General features: G+C 40.0%; 2 protein-coding genes across 2 annotated transcripts in view; one reads left to right on the top strand and one right to left on the bottom strand.

Moving 5' to 3' along the window:
* Positions 1–5,268: 5,268 nt before the first annotated feature.
* On the bottom strand, positions 5,269–6,780 carry LOC122660551 (caffeoyl-CoA O-methyltransferase). The gene is made up of 5 exons (XM_043855912.1): positions 6,616–6,780; positions 6,445–6,524; positions 6,209–6,353; positions 5,982–6,113; positions 5,269–5,569 (listed from the first exon to the last, which is right to left on the bottom strand). The coding sequence occupies exons 1-5, from the start codon at positions 6,706–6,708 to the stop codon at positions 5,279–5,281; spliced, it is 741 nt and encodes a 246-aa protein (XP_043711847.1). The 5' UTR covers positions 6,709–6,780; the 3' UTR covers positions 5,269–5,278.
* Positions 6,781–12,633: 5,853 nt separating this feature from the next.
* LOC122659051 (protein CUP-SHAPED COTYLEDON 3-like) overlaps positions 12,634–18,256 on the top strand; it is a gene marked incomplete at its 3' end in the record, with an annotated part of 32,695 nt that continues 27,072 nt past the window's right edge. Inside the window, exon 1 of the mRNA XM_043854209.1 lies at positions 12,634–12,717. Within this exon, the coding sequence (XP_043710144.1) occupies positions 12,634–12,717 (84 nt within the window). The remainder of the gene's footprint in view (positions 12,718–18,256) is intronic.

The following is an 18,256-nucleotide window of genomic DNA, read 5'->3' as shown; positions in this document are numbered from 1 at the left end:
AATGCCATCAACTCTGGGATATGAAAAGAAAAACATTACTAGAAAGATTTGACAGATAAATATCAGGCAAGAGGTTATAAATCTCCCAATGTCCACCCTGTATGATTTGGTTTGCAGATAAATCCAAAAGGCATTTACCATCCACCTCCATGCAAAATCAGTTCTTTGACCTTCGGGTTGTGCAGTGAAGCCTTAGCCTCTATGGGAAGTGATGTGCTTGTTCCTGGATGGTTGAACTAGAACCAATGATGGCAAAAAATGAAGTTTTGTTTGGATAGTCACTCCAAAATTTAATAAAAGGTTCTCTGCTAGGAATTCTCTTGGCAAATATTTCTTGATCTAATTCTAGTATGGAGGAGACTGCATGAATTGTAGTCATGGTGTGCTGATTTTTCACTTCTTGTCATGAGAATCATAGTTGTCAAGGTGTACAGGTGCCTTGGTCGCCTAGGTTGTCGTCTTAGTTGCCTTGGGTCCAAGACCCCTCCAACGCCTTGGGTCGCCTAGATGTCATGACAACTATGATAAGAGTAGCCTTCTCATTGAGGAGATCTTATACAATCTCCTTTACTCCAAAAGAAAGTCTTAAACTTTTAGATGTATCTTATGTTTCCACAAGGCCTACCAATCCCTACGGCTACCATTTAGCATAGACGAGTCAATGTTAGTCTGAAATACAAAGGAGGCAACAAGACGGATAGAAAACATACCAGTTTTGCTTATGGGGCAAAACAGCTTATCATTATTTAGCTCACGGTGAATTGGGACAGAGATAATAACCTTGACAATATGACTGGGGAACAAAGTTCAGATTACAGAGATATTCCATATTCCGTTCCATATTACATCACTGACATTAGAAACATGTAACTTCTCAAAGACGGAGGAGCGTAAGGAATAATAATTGTGGCAGTGATGGGACTCGAGGATCCCTCCAAATAGCAATATTCTCTTAGAATTAACTAACCATTCTCTTCAAAATGAGCCACACTTGAACAATACTGTTCCACACAGCAGAGCCTCTTGCATAAAATACCAGAATCAAGCAAGCTTTTATTCTTAAAATATGGGAAAGAAAATGCCACCCATTTGTGCAGTGCATGGTGCCCGAGTACCTTGACATAGGGGTACGCAGAATGATGGTCGCACCCTTTTGAAACCCCTGAAATCACTGGGGTTGCGGTGGTCATTTAATGCGTCCCTCTGTCAGGGTGTAAGGGTGGTGTATCTGGCGCAACCTGGCGTCCATTATGTAGACTTTAAAACCAGAGACCTCAAAGCAAAAGGATTAATTAACAATCTCTAACACAATTTAAGAAGCAAAGCCAAGTTTTGGTCTACAAATGCACTTCCAAGAAATCATAGACCATTTTGTTGTATTAGTAATAGAATCTTTTAAAAAATTTACGTTATTTGAATCAATCTTTTGGCAAACCAGGAAAAAGACATCCTAGGAACAAAATTTAGAAGAGAGTTTAGGGTGACGCTATATGGGTCGGGGTTTTTTTAACTTGATATTATTTTTGTCATGGACATGTACAAGAGTGCTTAGTGACTGTTTTGGAATCTTTTCTTTCAGATTCTACAAGGTTAAATCTCAATGTTGAAGCACATTCCTTCAAGTAAATGTACGGTGTTGTACTGCATCGTGCGGCGATTGCAGAGGTCATGTGTACCATGTGGGGCCCATTGTATCATATGATCTCTGCTACGCTGCACCATGCAGTATAGCACCTTGCAGTTACAGGAGAGGATAACGATTCTCCCTTAAAGAGTTCAAGTGTTGCCTTGAAAGAGTACCATCACCTCTATTGTATTGAAGTTTTCGGACTCTCTCTCTTTCTCAATTCTTCTCTTAAAGCTAAATCATCCATTTCTGTTTTCGTTTTTCGTTTCTAAAAATGATCACAACACCAAAATATCTTGACGAGACTTAGTGAGCAAGGGCACGTGAACCAGAGAGTCAATAGGAGTAGTTCTATCTTGCTACCGGTTTTTTTTTTAAACCTTGATCGGATTCTTTGATTGTAGTAGAGGATGTGATATACACAACCATGAAGGGCGTAATAGTGTTTCAGCAACATTGAGTTACAGTGATAGTCACCAACAAAGTTAAATCAAGTTTTATTCTCTTCCGAAATTCATTACTAAAAAAAATTCTGAGCAAGGGGTGTAGGCTACCCATCACATTGTTTTAGGGAAAAGTCTCTGAACCAAAGTTGTAGGCTATGCCACCTCTCCCTTTATAATAATAGGGAAAAAGAATGCTATATTGTCGTGTGACTCTTACACCCAGATACAAGAGCATACGAAAGTATCATCCCGCCCCTCATGAAATAAAAAATCAAATTTATGTTGATGCCCTTGCATGTGCTCTCATTGGTCTCCGCACTGTGCATTCGTTGCACGACCAGAGAGTGATTTTTTGCCCTAATAAATATTAGAGGAACGGTGAGGGTGACATGGAAGAGACTTTTAATTGTTGTATGCAATGAATTTTAAAAAGGGAAATGCTAACCATAGGGTCTGTACAAGCATGACACATTATTTATTGCCAAAAAAATTTGGTTGTCGGCCTAGAAATGCCCTTTGAACCTGTAGATATAAAAAATCTTCAACAGGCGATACAAGTATGATAATTGTTATTAATTTTATGTTTTTTTATCGAAGATAATGGTTATTAATATCGGTATTGAGGTCTGTATCAGTTTTATCCAACACCGCTATCGATGTATATCGGTTCATATCGAATGGCTTTGCCCTTAATTTCAATAAAAAAAAATTTTAACTTTTGGATAGATTTACCCTTAATAAGAATTGTTCCACTGATATGAAATCGGCTAGATATCGTTACCGGCCCATCTGAAACCAATATTTAAAACAATGAGTATAATGGTTAGTAGCAAAAAAATTTGGCTGTCGGTCTTAAGATACAGTTTTAGACTGTCCGTACAGAAAGTCTTTTGCCCAATGAAAGATATTGAATTTATTTTACCAAAACAAAGATATTGAATTTATTGTGTTGGCTTCAGTAGCCTTTGTTGGCTTATCCGCCGCTTTACAAATTTCCTTTTGATAATCAACTTTATGGATGTGTCATCTTCATTACACCCAACTGTTCTTTTCCTTTTTATTGAAAACCTAATTGTGTACTGGTGTTTAATTTAACATTATTGTGTCCCTGAATTATGATTTTAAGATGCCATTACTGCACTTGGTAACGGCTTTGGCTGGTTGTAATTGGTTCTGATTTTGCTTATCTCTTTTTACCTTCCACCAATAAGACCCTCAAAAATCAATGCAAGTGTATTGACTTGACAAATGATCAGGATAGATATCACTAATTGGTAATAGTAATATGGGAGGGGATTCTCAAGCAAGCGGCACAAGTGAATGCATCAATGAGATAGTGATAAATTTGTATTATACATTAGAGGGCAGCGGTGTTATTTTATATGAGGAAAGAGAGAGAGAGAAACAAAGGTGTTAGCATACCCTAGTGGCTCAGAATATCTTTTCCCTAGTAGTATATTTGTGCCAACACATGCTAGCCATGAATTCCCTATATCTAAGTAACCCTAAAAATGGCCAATCTGAGAAGTGAGGGTTTTTATTTTTTATTTTTTATTTTTTATTTTGGGGGGGTGGGGTGGTAAAAAGAGTTTTATTATGAAAACATGAAAGCTCATGGCTGAAGATTACATAGATCAACAAGCCATGGATCGGAAATGGATCACAACATCGTATATATTACTGATATTTCCTCCTTGCCAGGGAGTCAACACAATTGATATTCTCCCTTGGAACATAAGTGAAAGTACATGTATCAAGATAAGTAGAAAGGTGAACAATATGGTCCAGAATGTCATGGATGTAAAGAGGAGACACAGATAGCCCACCTTGCAAGTATGTGATATCCTCCTTATTATTTGATACAATAACAATATTGTCATAGCCCTTCGATATGCACTCCAAGAAAGAAGAATGGATAGCCATAGCTTCCCCAATAGCAATATGCTCAAAAATCTTTGGAATCGAAACAACATGAATGGGTCGGCCTAAAAAATTCCAAGCAAATAATGCCTCCCCTCCCCCCCCCCCCCCCCACCCTAAATGACCACCAATAGAAGAGTTTGGAGGTAAACTAGCATCATAAAAAATTTGAGTCGTTCTCAACTGGTGTGAGAATTCTCCAGAAACTACTGATGAAGAAAGGGTCACCGATGGAGATTGTACAACAATAGAATTTTGATATTCATAAATTTCTAAGGGTAAAAAAATCCTAGTGAAATGAAGTGCATAGTGATGCCAAAGATTATCCATATAAAAAATAGGAGAACAATAAGGTCATGAGAGAGAGAGAGAGAGAGAACATGGGCTCCGAAAACCATTTCCCTTTGCAAATACCAAGTAAAGAAAGGAGGTTATGCGGAACTTGATTTCATCTCAACTTTTTTGAGGTGGATCCCACATGTTGGAGGTGTTTGGCATGCTTAACTATCTCTATGCACCAAAGAGGCTAGGGGAAGAGTAACAATCCAAACTCATGGTTGCCGGCTGTGGCTAGGCCAAGGCAATGTTTGGTATGGATTCTCGAATGATAAAAATAGTTGTTTTTATCACCCGAGAATACAAAAACAACCTAGAATACATTTCACACAGCACCAATGTCCCCAAAAGAGGCAAGGGAGAGGCAAGTCCACTCCTCACATGGGGAGAGAATTTGGACTCACCATACCTATCATTGACCCATTAAGTTGTTTTTATCATCGCCCGAATATCTTCTCACGTGAGGAGAGAATCTGGACTCACCATAACCGTCATTGACCCATTAAGCTTTTTGGTTTTTTTGATAAACTCATTGACCCATTAAGCCATTAACTATGTAATTGAGAGACGAGATTCATAAAAATAAGGGTTTAGCTTATCTCACCGAAATGACATGGTAGGTCACTCACTGCTAATACATCCTTGCAACCTTAGCATCAGGAACACCATAAAAGTACATGGACGAGAAATAAAATTTATTTTTCTTATTTTGTGATTGGACTGTGAGGTTCATGAGACTTGCCAAATCTGTGAGCTTCTCATTTTCAGAAATATATATAATCAACAATCATCCTTACAGCCCTCATACCAGACTACCAGTTTCATCAAAACCATGAAAATACAAGCAAAGAAAGATATTTTCAGTTTCAGAAAAGGAAAGAAAAAAAAAATTTTGCTTTTTTTTTGAGTTGGGAACTTAGGATGGTGATTGAAGGGTTGGTTTGGGCAATCAGCTGATTCGACGGCAAATGGTGATTCCATCACCGACGGGAAGTTGGCAGATCTCAATCCTTGGGTCGATGGCGAGTGCCTTATTGAGCTCCATCACAAAGTCCCTGTAATACCTCACGTACTTACGTAGCGGTGCATCTGGCGGAGCCACCACCGATCCATTCCAAAGAGTATTATCATAGCCGATCACACCTCCCACCTTAACCAACTCTATCAGCCTCTTGTGGTAGTTCAAATAGTTGTCCTTGTCAGCATCCACGAATATGAAATCGAAAGTTCCATGCTTCCCCTGTAAATTTAAATTTTTTCTCCATCATTGAGCACAAGATTTGGAAAAATTATCTCCTCTAGTTCTCTACCCGGCCCAGTTCCCCAGTCCCTCTAATAAGGGGGGTAGATCCCATCCGGGCAGGGGTAGGGTGGTCATTGCATCCTCCCTTGTTAGGGGGACTGGGGCACAGGCAGGGAACTAGAAGGGATAAAGATATCACAAGATTGAAGGTTTATAAGTTTCAGATCTGGCTCTCCTCCAGCCGCGGGGAGCTGGAAGGTCCAGCCCAGCAAAATAAGGGGGGTTTTGATCATTTCACAGGTGGGACCCAAATTCCTTCCCCCCACCCCCTCTAAATGACCATACCCCCTGTTTTTTGGCACTGCTGGAGGAGAGCCAAATTGGAGTTCCATGTAGAGACTTCACTTACCTCCTCGAGTAATTGGTCAAGAACAGGCATAGCAGGGCCTTCACGGAAATCAATCTTGTGGGCTACACCAGCTTTTTGAATACTCGGCAAACCCAGTTCGAAGTTCTCCCGGTTAACATCCATGGCCAGAATCTGAGATTAACAATCAAACAAAAGAAAAGTTCTCATTTTTGTAATCACTCACTCTATTATCTAATTACCCATTTAAATTCTTGTGTTCAATTTACCTTTCCATCATCAGGGAGAGCAAGAGCAGTGGCAAGGAGAGAGTATCCAGTATAAACACCGATCTCCATAGTGTTCTTGGCGTTGATGAGTTTGAGAAGTAAGTTCAAGAACTGACCTTCATCTGCAGAGGTGGTCATGATATTCCTGTACGTTTCAATTTAGTAAAAATCCATGTAAGACCAACAGAATCAGATCTGCGACTCTTATTCTCCAATTGGATTGTATTGGAACTCACCATGGATGTTTAGCTGTCACCTCACGGAGCTCTTTCATTGCCTCTGGCTCCCTTGGGTACACGCTGGTTTCAAGTATGTACTGCAAAACACAAGAAATTAAGAGACAGAGAAAGAGGATATCAGAGAATGGAACAGAATTGAAATGAGATATGAATTTAGGGTAACTAAACCTGGTAAAGGGCATCACTTTGGAGGAGACTCTTGTGGCCGACCTCTTGATGTCTCCCTGCTTGGGTTTGTTGCTCTTCTCCATTGGTCGCCATTGCTGCTATTCTCTTTTTTCTCTTCTCTTCTTTGGGTATCTTTCTTGTCCTTGTTAGTAGATGAAAAGATGCTTTAAGGTTGATTAAAGATGAAGTTGGGCAGAGGAGGAAGAGGGGTATTTATTGGGTTAGAACTTAAAACAAAGAATTAGTTTTTTTACTTTGCTTATTGGGGAGGGATGATTGATAGGATCCGAGGACCAACTCCCGGCCAACAACAGTGTGTAGGAGTTGGTGAGCCTATTCTTTTGGGTAATACATGTCCTACATTTTTTTTTTTTTTTTTTTTTTCGGGGGGTGGGGTGGGGGAAGGGGGTTAAGGAATACATATCTTACCTAAAATTTAAATTTAATACTAAAGGCGCATCCTGCGCTGCGGCACAGAGAACATTATCCCAAATGATAAATATAAGAAAAAAAGAAAATTCACACCATGAAACTTTATGCCACGGGTCACCCGGGGGTGGCCGTATTGCTTGACAAGGTGACCCAATCACAAGTTTGGTGAGTCCTTTTGTAACGTAATTTGCTTATCAAAAGATGTTTTCATGACCCAAAGACATGTCACGGTGTCACACGAACACCAAAACGCCTGCCCCACTTTTATTCTCTTACTATTTCATGATATAAATAAATTTTACTATTTCATACAAAAAAATAACTAATCTTTGGTGCAGTGCGCTAATCTTTTGTAACGTAATTTTTCTATTTTACTATTTCATCCAATTGTGCGAGCTTCGATTGATTTAATTTTATTTTTTTTCTTGAGTTTGACACCATTGGATGTCACATCTTCCACGTGTCGAGCTCTCAAACCCAAATTGCATTACATTACAAAGGATTTTTTTTCTTTGATTTATATAATATTAATCAGCTCATTGAGAAAGAGGCCCCACCCACCAAGTTACCAACCATTAGGTTCATAACCTTTCGTTTTCTATTCTATTGGTTATAGGTGAGGGACCGGTTACCATGTACCAACTTCTTGTGTCTATCTTGTGTCTATCAGGGCAAGCAAAATACCTATGACAGGTATAATTCCCAAGAAACTAAGAAAAATCCCCAAATGACTAAGATCAAGTTATGGTTTGTACTTCGAAACTAACATTGGATAAAAAATAAATGAGAAAGTTTTCCTACACCATGGATGGAGGAAAAATACATTTATCTATGTTTGATAATACCTCCAATTATTCCCTTTATGCCCATCCCAAGGCAATGACGTCTATCACCACATTCATCAGTTATAGAATGCCTCCTTTGCCATGGGTGAAATAAACTACCTCCAAAAATAAAAAAGAAAAATTTTATAAAATTAAATTACAAACGTCAATCGTGCAGTTAGGGTTGTTAACTGATCATCCTAATTAGGGGTGTCAATAGGTCGAACTTGGTCGGTCACGGTCGGGCCTAACAGGGCTTAACCAAGCTCAAGCCATGCATCGTGATCGCCTATTTAACTAATCGGGCCGGACCTGGACGGGCTCGATTAGTCTCAGGCTAAAATCGGGCTACTATAATCAGACCTTAAATGGGCTATGGGCCTATTTAACTCTAGACGGTTTGAATCCTTTCGTTCTTTAGTTACTTGCGATGAATTATCCTCCCAGTCTAATTTTGAATCTGTTTATTGAATTGCTTGCTGGTTGAAACTGTTCAGATCTTAGATTCAACCAGGGATTTTAGCTTTTTGAGTTTAAATGGCCTTAATGTTGAACTGCATCTTACAACCCCTTTACCTTATAACCATATTAAGGCCACCCTATTCCAAGGCCCATTTACTTTTTAAAACCCATGCACTAAAGATTACTCATATTCTTTGTCTTCGAACTAGTCTATAATGCAGCCCATGAATCTGGATGGATATCTTGACCCTTGTATCCAGGCTCATCATGTGCCTGCCCATGGTCCATACTTTGAAAATTGAAACCCCAATGTTAGGCCCCGGCCCTTTCTTTAAAACCTAAGGCAGTTTTTGGGTATGCATTATTAGAATGCATTCTCGGACAATAAAAACAACTATTTTTATCATTCGAGAATGCAAAATTGATCTAGAATGCATTCCAAGAATGCATACTAAACAGCATAGCATAAATGTCTAGTCGCCGACCCATCCTTTGGAACCATTTTCACCCATTTGGTCAGTAACTTGGAACCGAATACAATCCAACCAAGTGCAGCCCAAGACCAAGCCCAACTCAACCCAGCCCAACTCAACCCCATCCATCACAACCCAATCCAACCCAACCCAACCCTACCCATTACATCACTTGACAACCCAACCCTCCCAGCTAAACCCAATCCATCCCAACCCTATGATCCGAACCCCTTGCTATAATTCACATTAAAAAAGGTGCCGTATCGGGCAATCTGATTCCAATACCTTAGACCATGTTCTCTTGGATTTGGAAAGATTCTTTCTTGAGTAAATTATACAAACCCCCCTATAACTTTGCCTAATTCTAGGGATACCCTTGTGTTTTCAAAAATTATACTTACTACCTATATTTCACAATCAGCCCCACTGCGTTAGTGATATGCTATTAAGTGATGATGTTATAGAGGAAATAAATTCGAAAATGACCAAGTTATCTTACTTGGAAGTGATATGAAATGACCTTATTACCCTTACACCTAAAACAACTAATGTCTTCATCTTCCTTAAAAATTACATTAGTCGTGAGTTGAGAACAAAGCAAAGCTCTTCATTTTGGGGCTGCACGACCTGCAACTACTTCGGCTTGCACCACTAGCTGCAATGTCGATCTCCTGGAGACGTTTCTGTGGATCTAATAATATGTTGTTCAATACTTGTTATACGAACTATAAGAGCATTGCTTGTTGGCTACGGCAACTGCCCTTGACCAATCAGTTAACTTGAAGGGTTAGACGAAGATGCAAGATTGCATAACATAGAGCTCTCTGATGATAAGAATGAGCTAGAAAATGAACCGAATTCCTTCGAGAGATCGAACAATTGGTCCAAATCTTCCTGTAATGAGAACTCCTAATTTTGTCCGTGCATTAATACTGCCTGAAGAAGAGAAATCACCCACCAAAGGCAAGATAGGGCAAGAAGAAGAGAAGGAAAAAAGGATGACTTGCTTAAAGGAGTAGCGAAGAAACCTCCGGTGAAATTTTTTTAAGCCGCAATCATGGTGTGCTTATCTCTCTCCTCGTCACCATCCTCATCCTTGCATTCATCGTCTTTAAGACCAAAGACCCAACAACTGAAATGCTCTCTGTTAGTCCATTGGAGTGTGTGGAATGTTGTTGTCATTGTTGGCAACGTATTTGGTCATAGTGGTATTGTGGCAGTAGCTATTGGTGGTTTGGAAGAGCTGAAATGGTCAAACAGTCACCTACACAGCTATAAGGGTATTTTGATCATTTGGCAAGGTTACAAGGTTACCCGCACTTGAAGAACACCATTTAACAGCATATTAAGTCCTTATATAGTGTTTGGCAAAGGGGCAAAGCAGCAGGTGAAGGTTTCATACTGTTAAAATTGTGATTTCAAAGGTTTATGCAATGGCAGTGACTTTAAGGTCATTTTTGGAAGCCTGAATGAAAATTCTGGGTGAAGTGGTCTTCATGAGAAATGAAGTTTGTCGAGTCGAGGTTCTACGCAACTGGTCTTGCATCATTTGAGTGTTGGACGAGAAAGTTACAAATATTTTCGTATCGATGCGCAAAAACGGAGCAAATCTGGAATAGGCAAAAGTTTATATACTTAGCCAAAAATTTTGGCTTATTTTTAAGTGCTACACTGTAGACAAACGTTCTCCATTGTTTTGTTAAAACTCCAAAATCTCCTTGAGCGTCGGATTAGTATCTTGCATCAGATTTGGTTCATTAACAAAAAAAAAAAGAAAAAAAAAAATAAATGAGGAAATAAAGGAAAGAGTAAATTACTCCCCCCTCCCCTCGATTATGCCCGAATGATAAACCCCTCCCCTCGGTTTTGAGTAATGACTCTCCCCTCCCTTGCATTCCCAAGATTCTATCAACTGTACCCATTCCGTTAAAAAGGACTGTTAAGTGATGACATCACCCAAAATATTTTCATTTAAACCCCAAAATGCCCTTATTATTCTGATATACCAATAATACCCCTTAATAACAATAGGCAAAATCTCTTCTTCTTCATTTCGTTCGAACATTCCAGCGGAAGTCTCCCTTTCGTTCGAACACTCCGACAGAACCAGCGAAGATATTCTTCATTTCGTTCGACCACTCCAGCGATATCAAAGATTACGAATCTTATTTCTTTCGTTCAAACACTCTGGCAGAATCAGAGAACTTCAAGAAGTTCAGTTCTCCTCTTTTTCCTCTCGTTGAACACTCTGGCAGAACCAGAGAGTTTCTTCTTCGTTTCGGTCGAACACTCCGGCGTTATTCTTCTACCACCAAGTTGTTGAAGGTAAGATGTTTCATCATCATATCCGGTCCATAAGAAGAAGCAGTTCAAACAAAGTTGGCAGCTCTGGTGCAATCACCCACTATAGGTGGGTTAAGTTTGAACCCGATTGGAATTGACCATGTGTAAGAGGATAAAGGTTTGAAAATTGATCAAAGAGTTAATTTCTCTGAAGAAAAAAAATAAGACAAATGGAAATTCAAGGGGAGGTTAACTATGGTAAGAACAACAATAGTTGCTAGTGAAATAAACATTTGAGGATGCTTTGCCACCATTAAAATTGAATTGTTCTCAGACAATAAACACAAAATTCATTTTTTAAAGAAGGTGAATTATTTTCTGCAATTATATCCATAAGTTCTAATCCCCAATTGAACTGTAAACTATTAATGGTAAACCATACGACCTTAAGAAAATTTAATTCATCAAAACTTCTTGTAACCTATCGGGGATACGATCGCACTTTCTTGATTGAAGAGATTTAGCACACTGAGCTTCCCTTGTCTTTCATTTCAGCAACATAGAGGTGCAATTAAAGTGTGTCCCACAGAAGATTGTGGAGGCACTGTGCCCTGTGCCATATGCCATGTGCACACAGAGACGAGTGGCTGGCTAATGGCTAATGGGTATGAGCCAGAATGACGAATCACTTTCTTAATACAATTTTGTTTTATTTGAAAGAGAGAGAACGATGAGTTATTATTCATTAATCAGAGAAGCTGGATCATATCAATCTTCATTCTGAGTTTGTGAAAAGATTATGGATTTCCAATTAGGATAACTCCAAAGAACAGAGGAATTGAACTACAGGAGTCATGAGCATCATAGTTATCGTTTGCTACTCTGTTTGGACAGAAATGATAAAATCTTCTTCCCCAAAAAACCCACATTAAACCCACTTGTGATCATTCATAGAATCAAAACTGTGTATGGAGAAGTAAGAGGTTTTTGAAAAATTCATCACAAATGGGGCAAATAGATATGAGAGCAGTTCAGAACTTCAAACCAGATCTCCTAAAGTTGGATAGAGACCAATCAAAGATGCAAATAAATAGTCAGAAATCTGATTTCAAGGAAATCCGCCAGTTTGGCTCCCAACTAACTTCGCAAGTGTTTTTTTCTGAATCTTCAATAAACGACGAATCTAAGAGGTTATCTGAATCGGGTTTTGATCCATTTACTGTACTCAAACAATAGAAATGGTCGCCATGGCTTTAAATTCATTCTCCTATAAAAATGAAGAGTTTACTGTAAATTTCTTACCTCCAGTACATGCATGGAATGGAAACTCTAATCGTCTGGCATTAATTTGTTGATTTTCTGGGTCTGGGCTTCTGAAAGAAACGTTTTGATAGTGATGGTGAGAAAGAGACGCACTCAAAATAGTTATAAACGTATCTTTTATCTGTCTTTGAGCAGGTGGATGTTGTGGAGTGCCATTTTCACCAATAAATTTCCACTTTCCACTCATCTTTTTTGGTCCAAGCCGTGAGAGAATAACCGAGATGGGAGTTGGTTGCAGGTCCAAGCGGAGATGGAAGATGCACGTCCAAGCAGTTGCACAGAGAGATGAGTTGCAGGTTGTTGCGGTAATGGTTGTTTCAGCAGGTGGAAGATGCACTCTCCATCGTCACTTTCTCATTTCCACAGGTGGGAGACGATAGAGCAAGGAGAGAGAAGTTAGAATAGGGTTTTTAGATAAACTGTAAAAGGGTAATATAGTCTTTTTCTATCACTTAACAGCCCTTTTTAACGGAATGGGTATGGTTGATAGAATCTTGGGAATGCAGGGGAGGGGAGAGTCATTACTCAAAACCCAGGGGAGGGGTTTGTCATTAGAGCATAATCTAGGGAAGGGGGGAGTAATTTAAACTACGGTGTAGTGAAATGTGATGTTGGCATGACATCACCCCTATTTCTTATGAAGGAAGAGAGTGTGAAAATCTCTGACGCGTTTTTCCTTTTGTGCACAGTCTGTCACGAAGAATCTCTTTATTTACGGATTTGCCACTGGTTATCAATTTTTGGAGCATTCAACTTTGGAAGGCCGTATTTTGGCCATCCGATGTCCAAATGGGACGAAGTTTTGTTTTGAAATTGAGTTTTTTTTCGAGAGGAAGCCATTGGAAGGAGTTGCAACATCGTTTGAGCACAGAAAGTTGATGATATCACTATTTTATGCTCGATGACTCCGTATTGAAGATGGTTTGAACAGTGGAGCGTACACAGACATGATTTCTATGCATCAAAGGCTTCATGATTGTTGGGATTACTTTGTAAGAGGTAATCTAATTCTGTAAATCCCTATTTTTCTATGTTCTAGGTTGTTTGCTCTGTTGGAACCCTAGACTGTGTGAAAACCCTAATGTTGGGTCTTGTATTGGGGGGTTTTACATTCTTGTACTCTCAATTGATGGATTGTAATACCATTCAAGTTGAGGCTTGATTGGAGAAGGGGTTGTTGCCCTCGTTTGTGTTGTTGCACAAATCGAAACAAAGAATGTAGTTCTTGGGCTGTTGTTGCAGTAAAAAATTTGAGTAGCGTATTGAGCAATATACGAAACCCTGGGTATGGTATTGCTCCGTGGACGTAGGCAGTTTGGCTGAACCACGTAAATTTGGTGTCTTGTCTACTTTACTTTCCATTGCATATATTGGAGTGTGTTTGATCTGCAGAGTGGGGTGCACTGTCTGGTAGACCTAGCCACACAGTGGTTGCGAGGTGGACGTGCATGTGTGTTGTGGAATTGATAATTACGGGACTGCCCCGGCCAATCAGGTTTGCTTGAAGTCTTCTACATCGACATCAACACAGGGTTGGAATTTAGGGATTATTTTTTATGAACACTGATTCACCCCCCCCTCTCAGTGTCAACCTGGGATCTACACTCTCCTCCACCATGACGGTATCTCACCACGAGTCCAACTTCCCCAATTCAAAATCGATTTTAACATCACTTTAAACCTCCAGATCCTCGTCCACAACCCCAAACCAAACCAGCTTCAAACACGACACCGCCGTTGACGCCCTCACGTACTACCGCGACACTCAGGTTGCAGTGGCTGAGATCCCTCCTGGCACCGTCCATAGTCTCTCTCTATCTATCTAACTTGGTATTAACTCACTTCTACACCAGCTCCAAGGAAACAGTGAACCCCATGTTGCCGAGACTCTGAACCTAATGTTGCCGGAAGAGGAGGAGATCGTTGATAAGATCAAGAGTTTAAAAGTGTTAGAGCAAGAGAAAGCTATGATCTCACTGAGAAAGATCACCTGAACCAACACAGACATGAGGGTTTCACTTTGTACCCCTTGGTTGCACTGATTGATAAGTTCGAACAATCCTAGTGGTAGATAGGGTCAATCATGAATTACAGACATTGCAACTTTTGTATTCCTGAATGATAAGTCATGTTTTGATGTTTATACAAAATATTCTCATGTGGTAGGGTCCATGAGAATAAGGGCTGGGGGTGGGGCTGAGTTGCAGGGGTGGAGGTAGGTTTACAGACTTGCAGAGGATGGGTGGGCGGTGGTGTTCTAAGAAGAAGAAGAGAGTAATGGTAAAAATAAGGGCAAATCGGTAACTCGACCCCTCTGAATACATTAGATGTAAGAGTCATTTCATGTTTCTACTTAACCGTGTCTACCATAGTGGGTCGATTGTGATTTTTTCAAACACAGGGATGTTCTCTGAGGTTATCAAAGTTAAAAGGGAAGTCCCTGTAATTTACTATTTTTTTCTTTTATTTTCTATCCTCATAGATTTTTTTTTTTTTGCCTTTTATGGGTTAATCTGTTCGTAACCAACCCGGTTACAAGATATAATTGTAACCGGATTTATTTACCCATCCACACCCTCTACCAATTTTTTATGATAGGGTATTTTTTTGTAATTTCTTCCTTCTCCCCCTTCTTCTCTGTCTCCGGTTTCTCCTTCCCCTCCGGCTCTCCCTCTTCTCTCTTCACTGGCTTCAGCTCCGGCTCCCCCTTCCTCCGTTCCCTCCCCCTACAGTTCCCTGCTCCCACCCCAACCCTGCTGTCACCCACCGACAAAATCCTGAAGTTGGCCTGGTGGTATTGCTATCGAAGCTATGGGAATGTACATCCGAAAGATTCCATCAATTTTGTTGCACGGTAGACAACGATTCCATGAAAAGAGGAATTGGGTTGGTTGTAAGAATTTACAGGTAAAAAAAAGTTTGTTTTTCTGCAATTGAGAGCTGAGTGGATGCATAGCGAACCACACTGATCTTTCAAGTACCCTTGCCTCTTACTTTCTCTTCCTTTCTTAATTTCCCTTGTTCGTTCTTCAAAATTCTCATCAGCAATTTCAAGTTCTGTACTTTCTCTGGCAATACCCTGTTTTAGAAGCAATTTATCCCATTTTGTTTATTTCAATCCAGATTGATCTGAAATTCATTGGTTGATATTCTGTTACCATATTCTATTAATTTCTTACTTGAAATCCGAGTTTATTAGCCATATCAATAGTTCCTTAAGTCCTACTTTGTTTCCTTTTTATTTTCCAACCTAGCCTTTCACACCCTTGTTCATGGTTTCTTAGAACCCTTTTGGAATGTAGAGAATATTAGTTGCTGGAGCATATGGAGGAAGCCCACCAAATCAGTCAGTCAATTTGATGTTGATTCTTGGGGAGGGATGAGGGCCTGTGAAGTTTTTGTTGGTCAAACAACGGTCCATGGATCAAACCATGGTTCCCTAGGGAAACCAATATACAGAAAAATTAGGGTTTTGCACACCCTGGGTTATCCCATGGTATCCCATGGGTGCCCCATTAAATTTTAGGGTTTCCCATGGTTGCCCATGAGAACCCTGGTGCATCCCTATTAGGGTTTTTCCTTCCCTATTGCGTCCCATAAAATTTATTATCACAATAGGGACGGAGAAATTCGTCTCTAGTCCATCACATGGCAAGAGGGATCCATCCCACACTCGAATGCGCAGCGAAAATTAATCGATTCGAGTTTCTTTCGCATCCTATAAATATTAATAATCAATGAACAGAAAGAATTAATAAATAACTGCTAATCTGGTAAGCCTCAAGTATTGCTCTTCCAATAGACAGTGGTTCTTCCTCCAGTGAGCGCTCCAAGCAAACAGATCTGAACCTCCAATGGTGCTACCAAGGTTCTACATGCCAATCCCAGATGCCCTCAAACTCCTCAGCACAGATCTAGGGTTTCACAAACCCTAACTCTCAAACACAGGTGAGAGAAGCAAGAAAAAGAAGAGAGATCACAAGAGGGAGAGAGAGAGAAACCAAAAATGTAGGAGAGAGAGTGTCTGCTCCAAAAAACGTGGAGAGCTTCCTCTCCCTCCTGCATGTTGGTCCCCTATTTATAATAATAGGGTTTAATTAAATCCTAGATAGATTTAATAGAGCCCTAATGAGAGTCTGACTCTCTCTCTCTCTCAGTCTGGCAGTTCTGTTTAAACTCAAAGTACTACACAGGTGAAGAAGCAGAATCTAATAGGGAAAGTATTAATTAGATTTTTTATTTAATTATTAATGGATAATTACAATTAGCACCAAATCCATTAATTAAATAAAGAGCTAATTAAATTAGCAAATTCCAAATAACTCCCTATATGATAACAATTTGTCATATACAACCCCCCACTAATCAACACCATCATTATGGAATCTAGGGCATGTACACATGTACTACCAAACCCCAATCCATAGTACATGTCCATATAAGAGCGTCTGTGCATCTGATCGGGTCCAACAAAACTCGATAAAACACTTTGTTCAAATAATTATAAATAATGTATCATTTTATGTAAAATAGATTTTTGCAAAACCATTTCTAAAACGGCACTAGATCCAGATTTTGATCCGACCATGCACAGACAGTCTCTATCTTGGTGTTCCCCAATCAGGCAGTGGTGACCATGTTGGATAACTCCTTCACTCACAAAGTGTTCACGCATTCCCAGAACACCGGCTCTGACTCGCTTGAGTCTCAGTCATTGATGAACCAAAGAATGTGATCACACTTTGTAGTGACAGGGTTCCCTCAGGTACAGGGTGTCAGTGACACATGTCTATCCCTTCCTACATCCGGCAAGAATACATGAGGGAATCGACAAAGTAGATTCTTCGCCAATGCACACATCAAACATGTGAGCACTCGCATTCGTACGCTGACATCACATGTCTAGGCATACCCAATGCGACGACCATATGATAAGGGTGTCCAGCCCAAACCCTAGTCGTGACTACCATTTTAAGTATAACTTACGGACACATAATGCTCAAAAAGTTTATATCGCATGTGACAATATTAAACTAAAATGTATAAATTTTCAATACAAAGGTGAACCGGGTTGAACCGAATCGAACCGGGTTTGATGGACACACACTTGTCCAACAATCTCCCACTTGTACATCAAAGCCAATTTCCCATACATTTTAAACCCATGCCCTCCATGTGTTTCTCAAACACTCCGGGTGACAAACCCTTTGTCATGGCATCAGACACATTTTCAGTTGTGTCCATTTTAGAGATACTCACGTCACCCTGCTGGATAATCTCTCTGATGTGGTGATACTTCCGCTGCACGTGCTTGTTCCTCTGATGAGCCCTAGGCTCCTTAGCTTGTGCAATGGCCCCTCTGTTGTCACATAACAGGGGAATAGGGCCCTTGACAAGATCAGGGACTACCTCCAAATTTGATAGGAATTTCCTCAGGCAAACACCTTCTTTTGCTGCATCACAAGCTACAAGGTATTCTGCTTCGGTAGTAGAATCGGCTGTAGACTTTTGTTTCGCACTCCGCCACACAATGGCACCTCCACCCATTAGATATACCATCCCAGACGTAGATTTTCTGTCATCCTTGTCAGTTTAGAAATCCGAATCAGTGTATCCCAATACTGACAACTGATCAGATCCAAAAACCAAGAAATATTCCTTAGTCCTTCTCAGGTACTTGAGGATATTCTTGACAGCACTCCAATGCTCGCGTCCAGGGTTAGATTGATAATGACTTACCATACCTACTGCATAGCAAATGTCCAGCCTCGTACACAACATAGTGTACATAAGACTCCCTACTGCTGAGGCATAAGGAATCCTCTTCATCTCTTCAATGTCTGT

Source organism: Telopea speciosissima, chromosome 4, assembly GCF_018873765.1.
Source record: "Telopea speciosissima isolate NSW1024214 ecotype Mountain lineage chromosome 4, Tspe_v1, whole genome shotgun sequence".
Lineage (NCBI taxonomy): Eukaryota > Viridiplantae > Streptophyta > Magnoliopsida > Proteales > Proteaceae > Telopea > Telopea speciosissima.
Note: the sequence above shows the minus strand (reverse complement) of the source record. Positions and strands in the feature narration are given on the sequence as shown.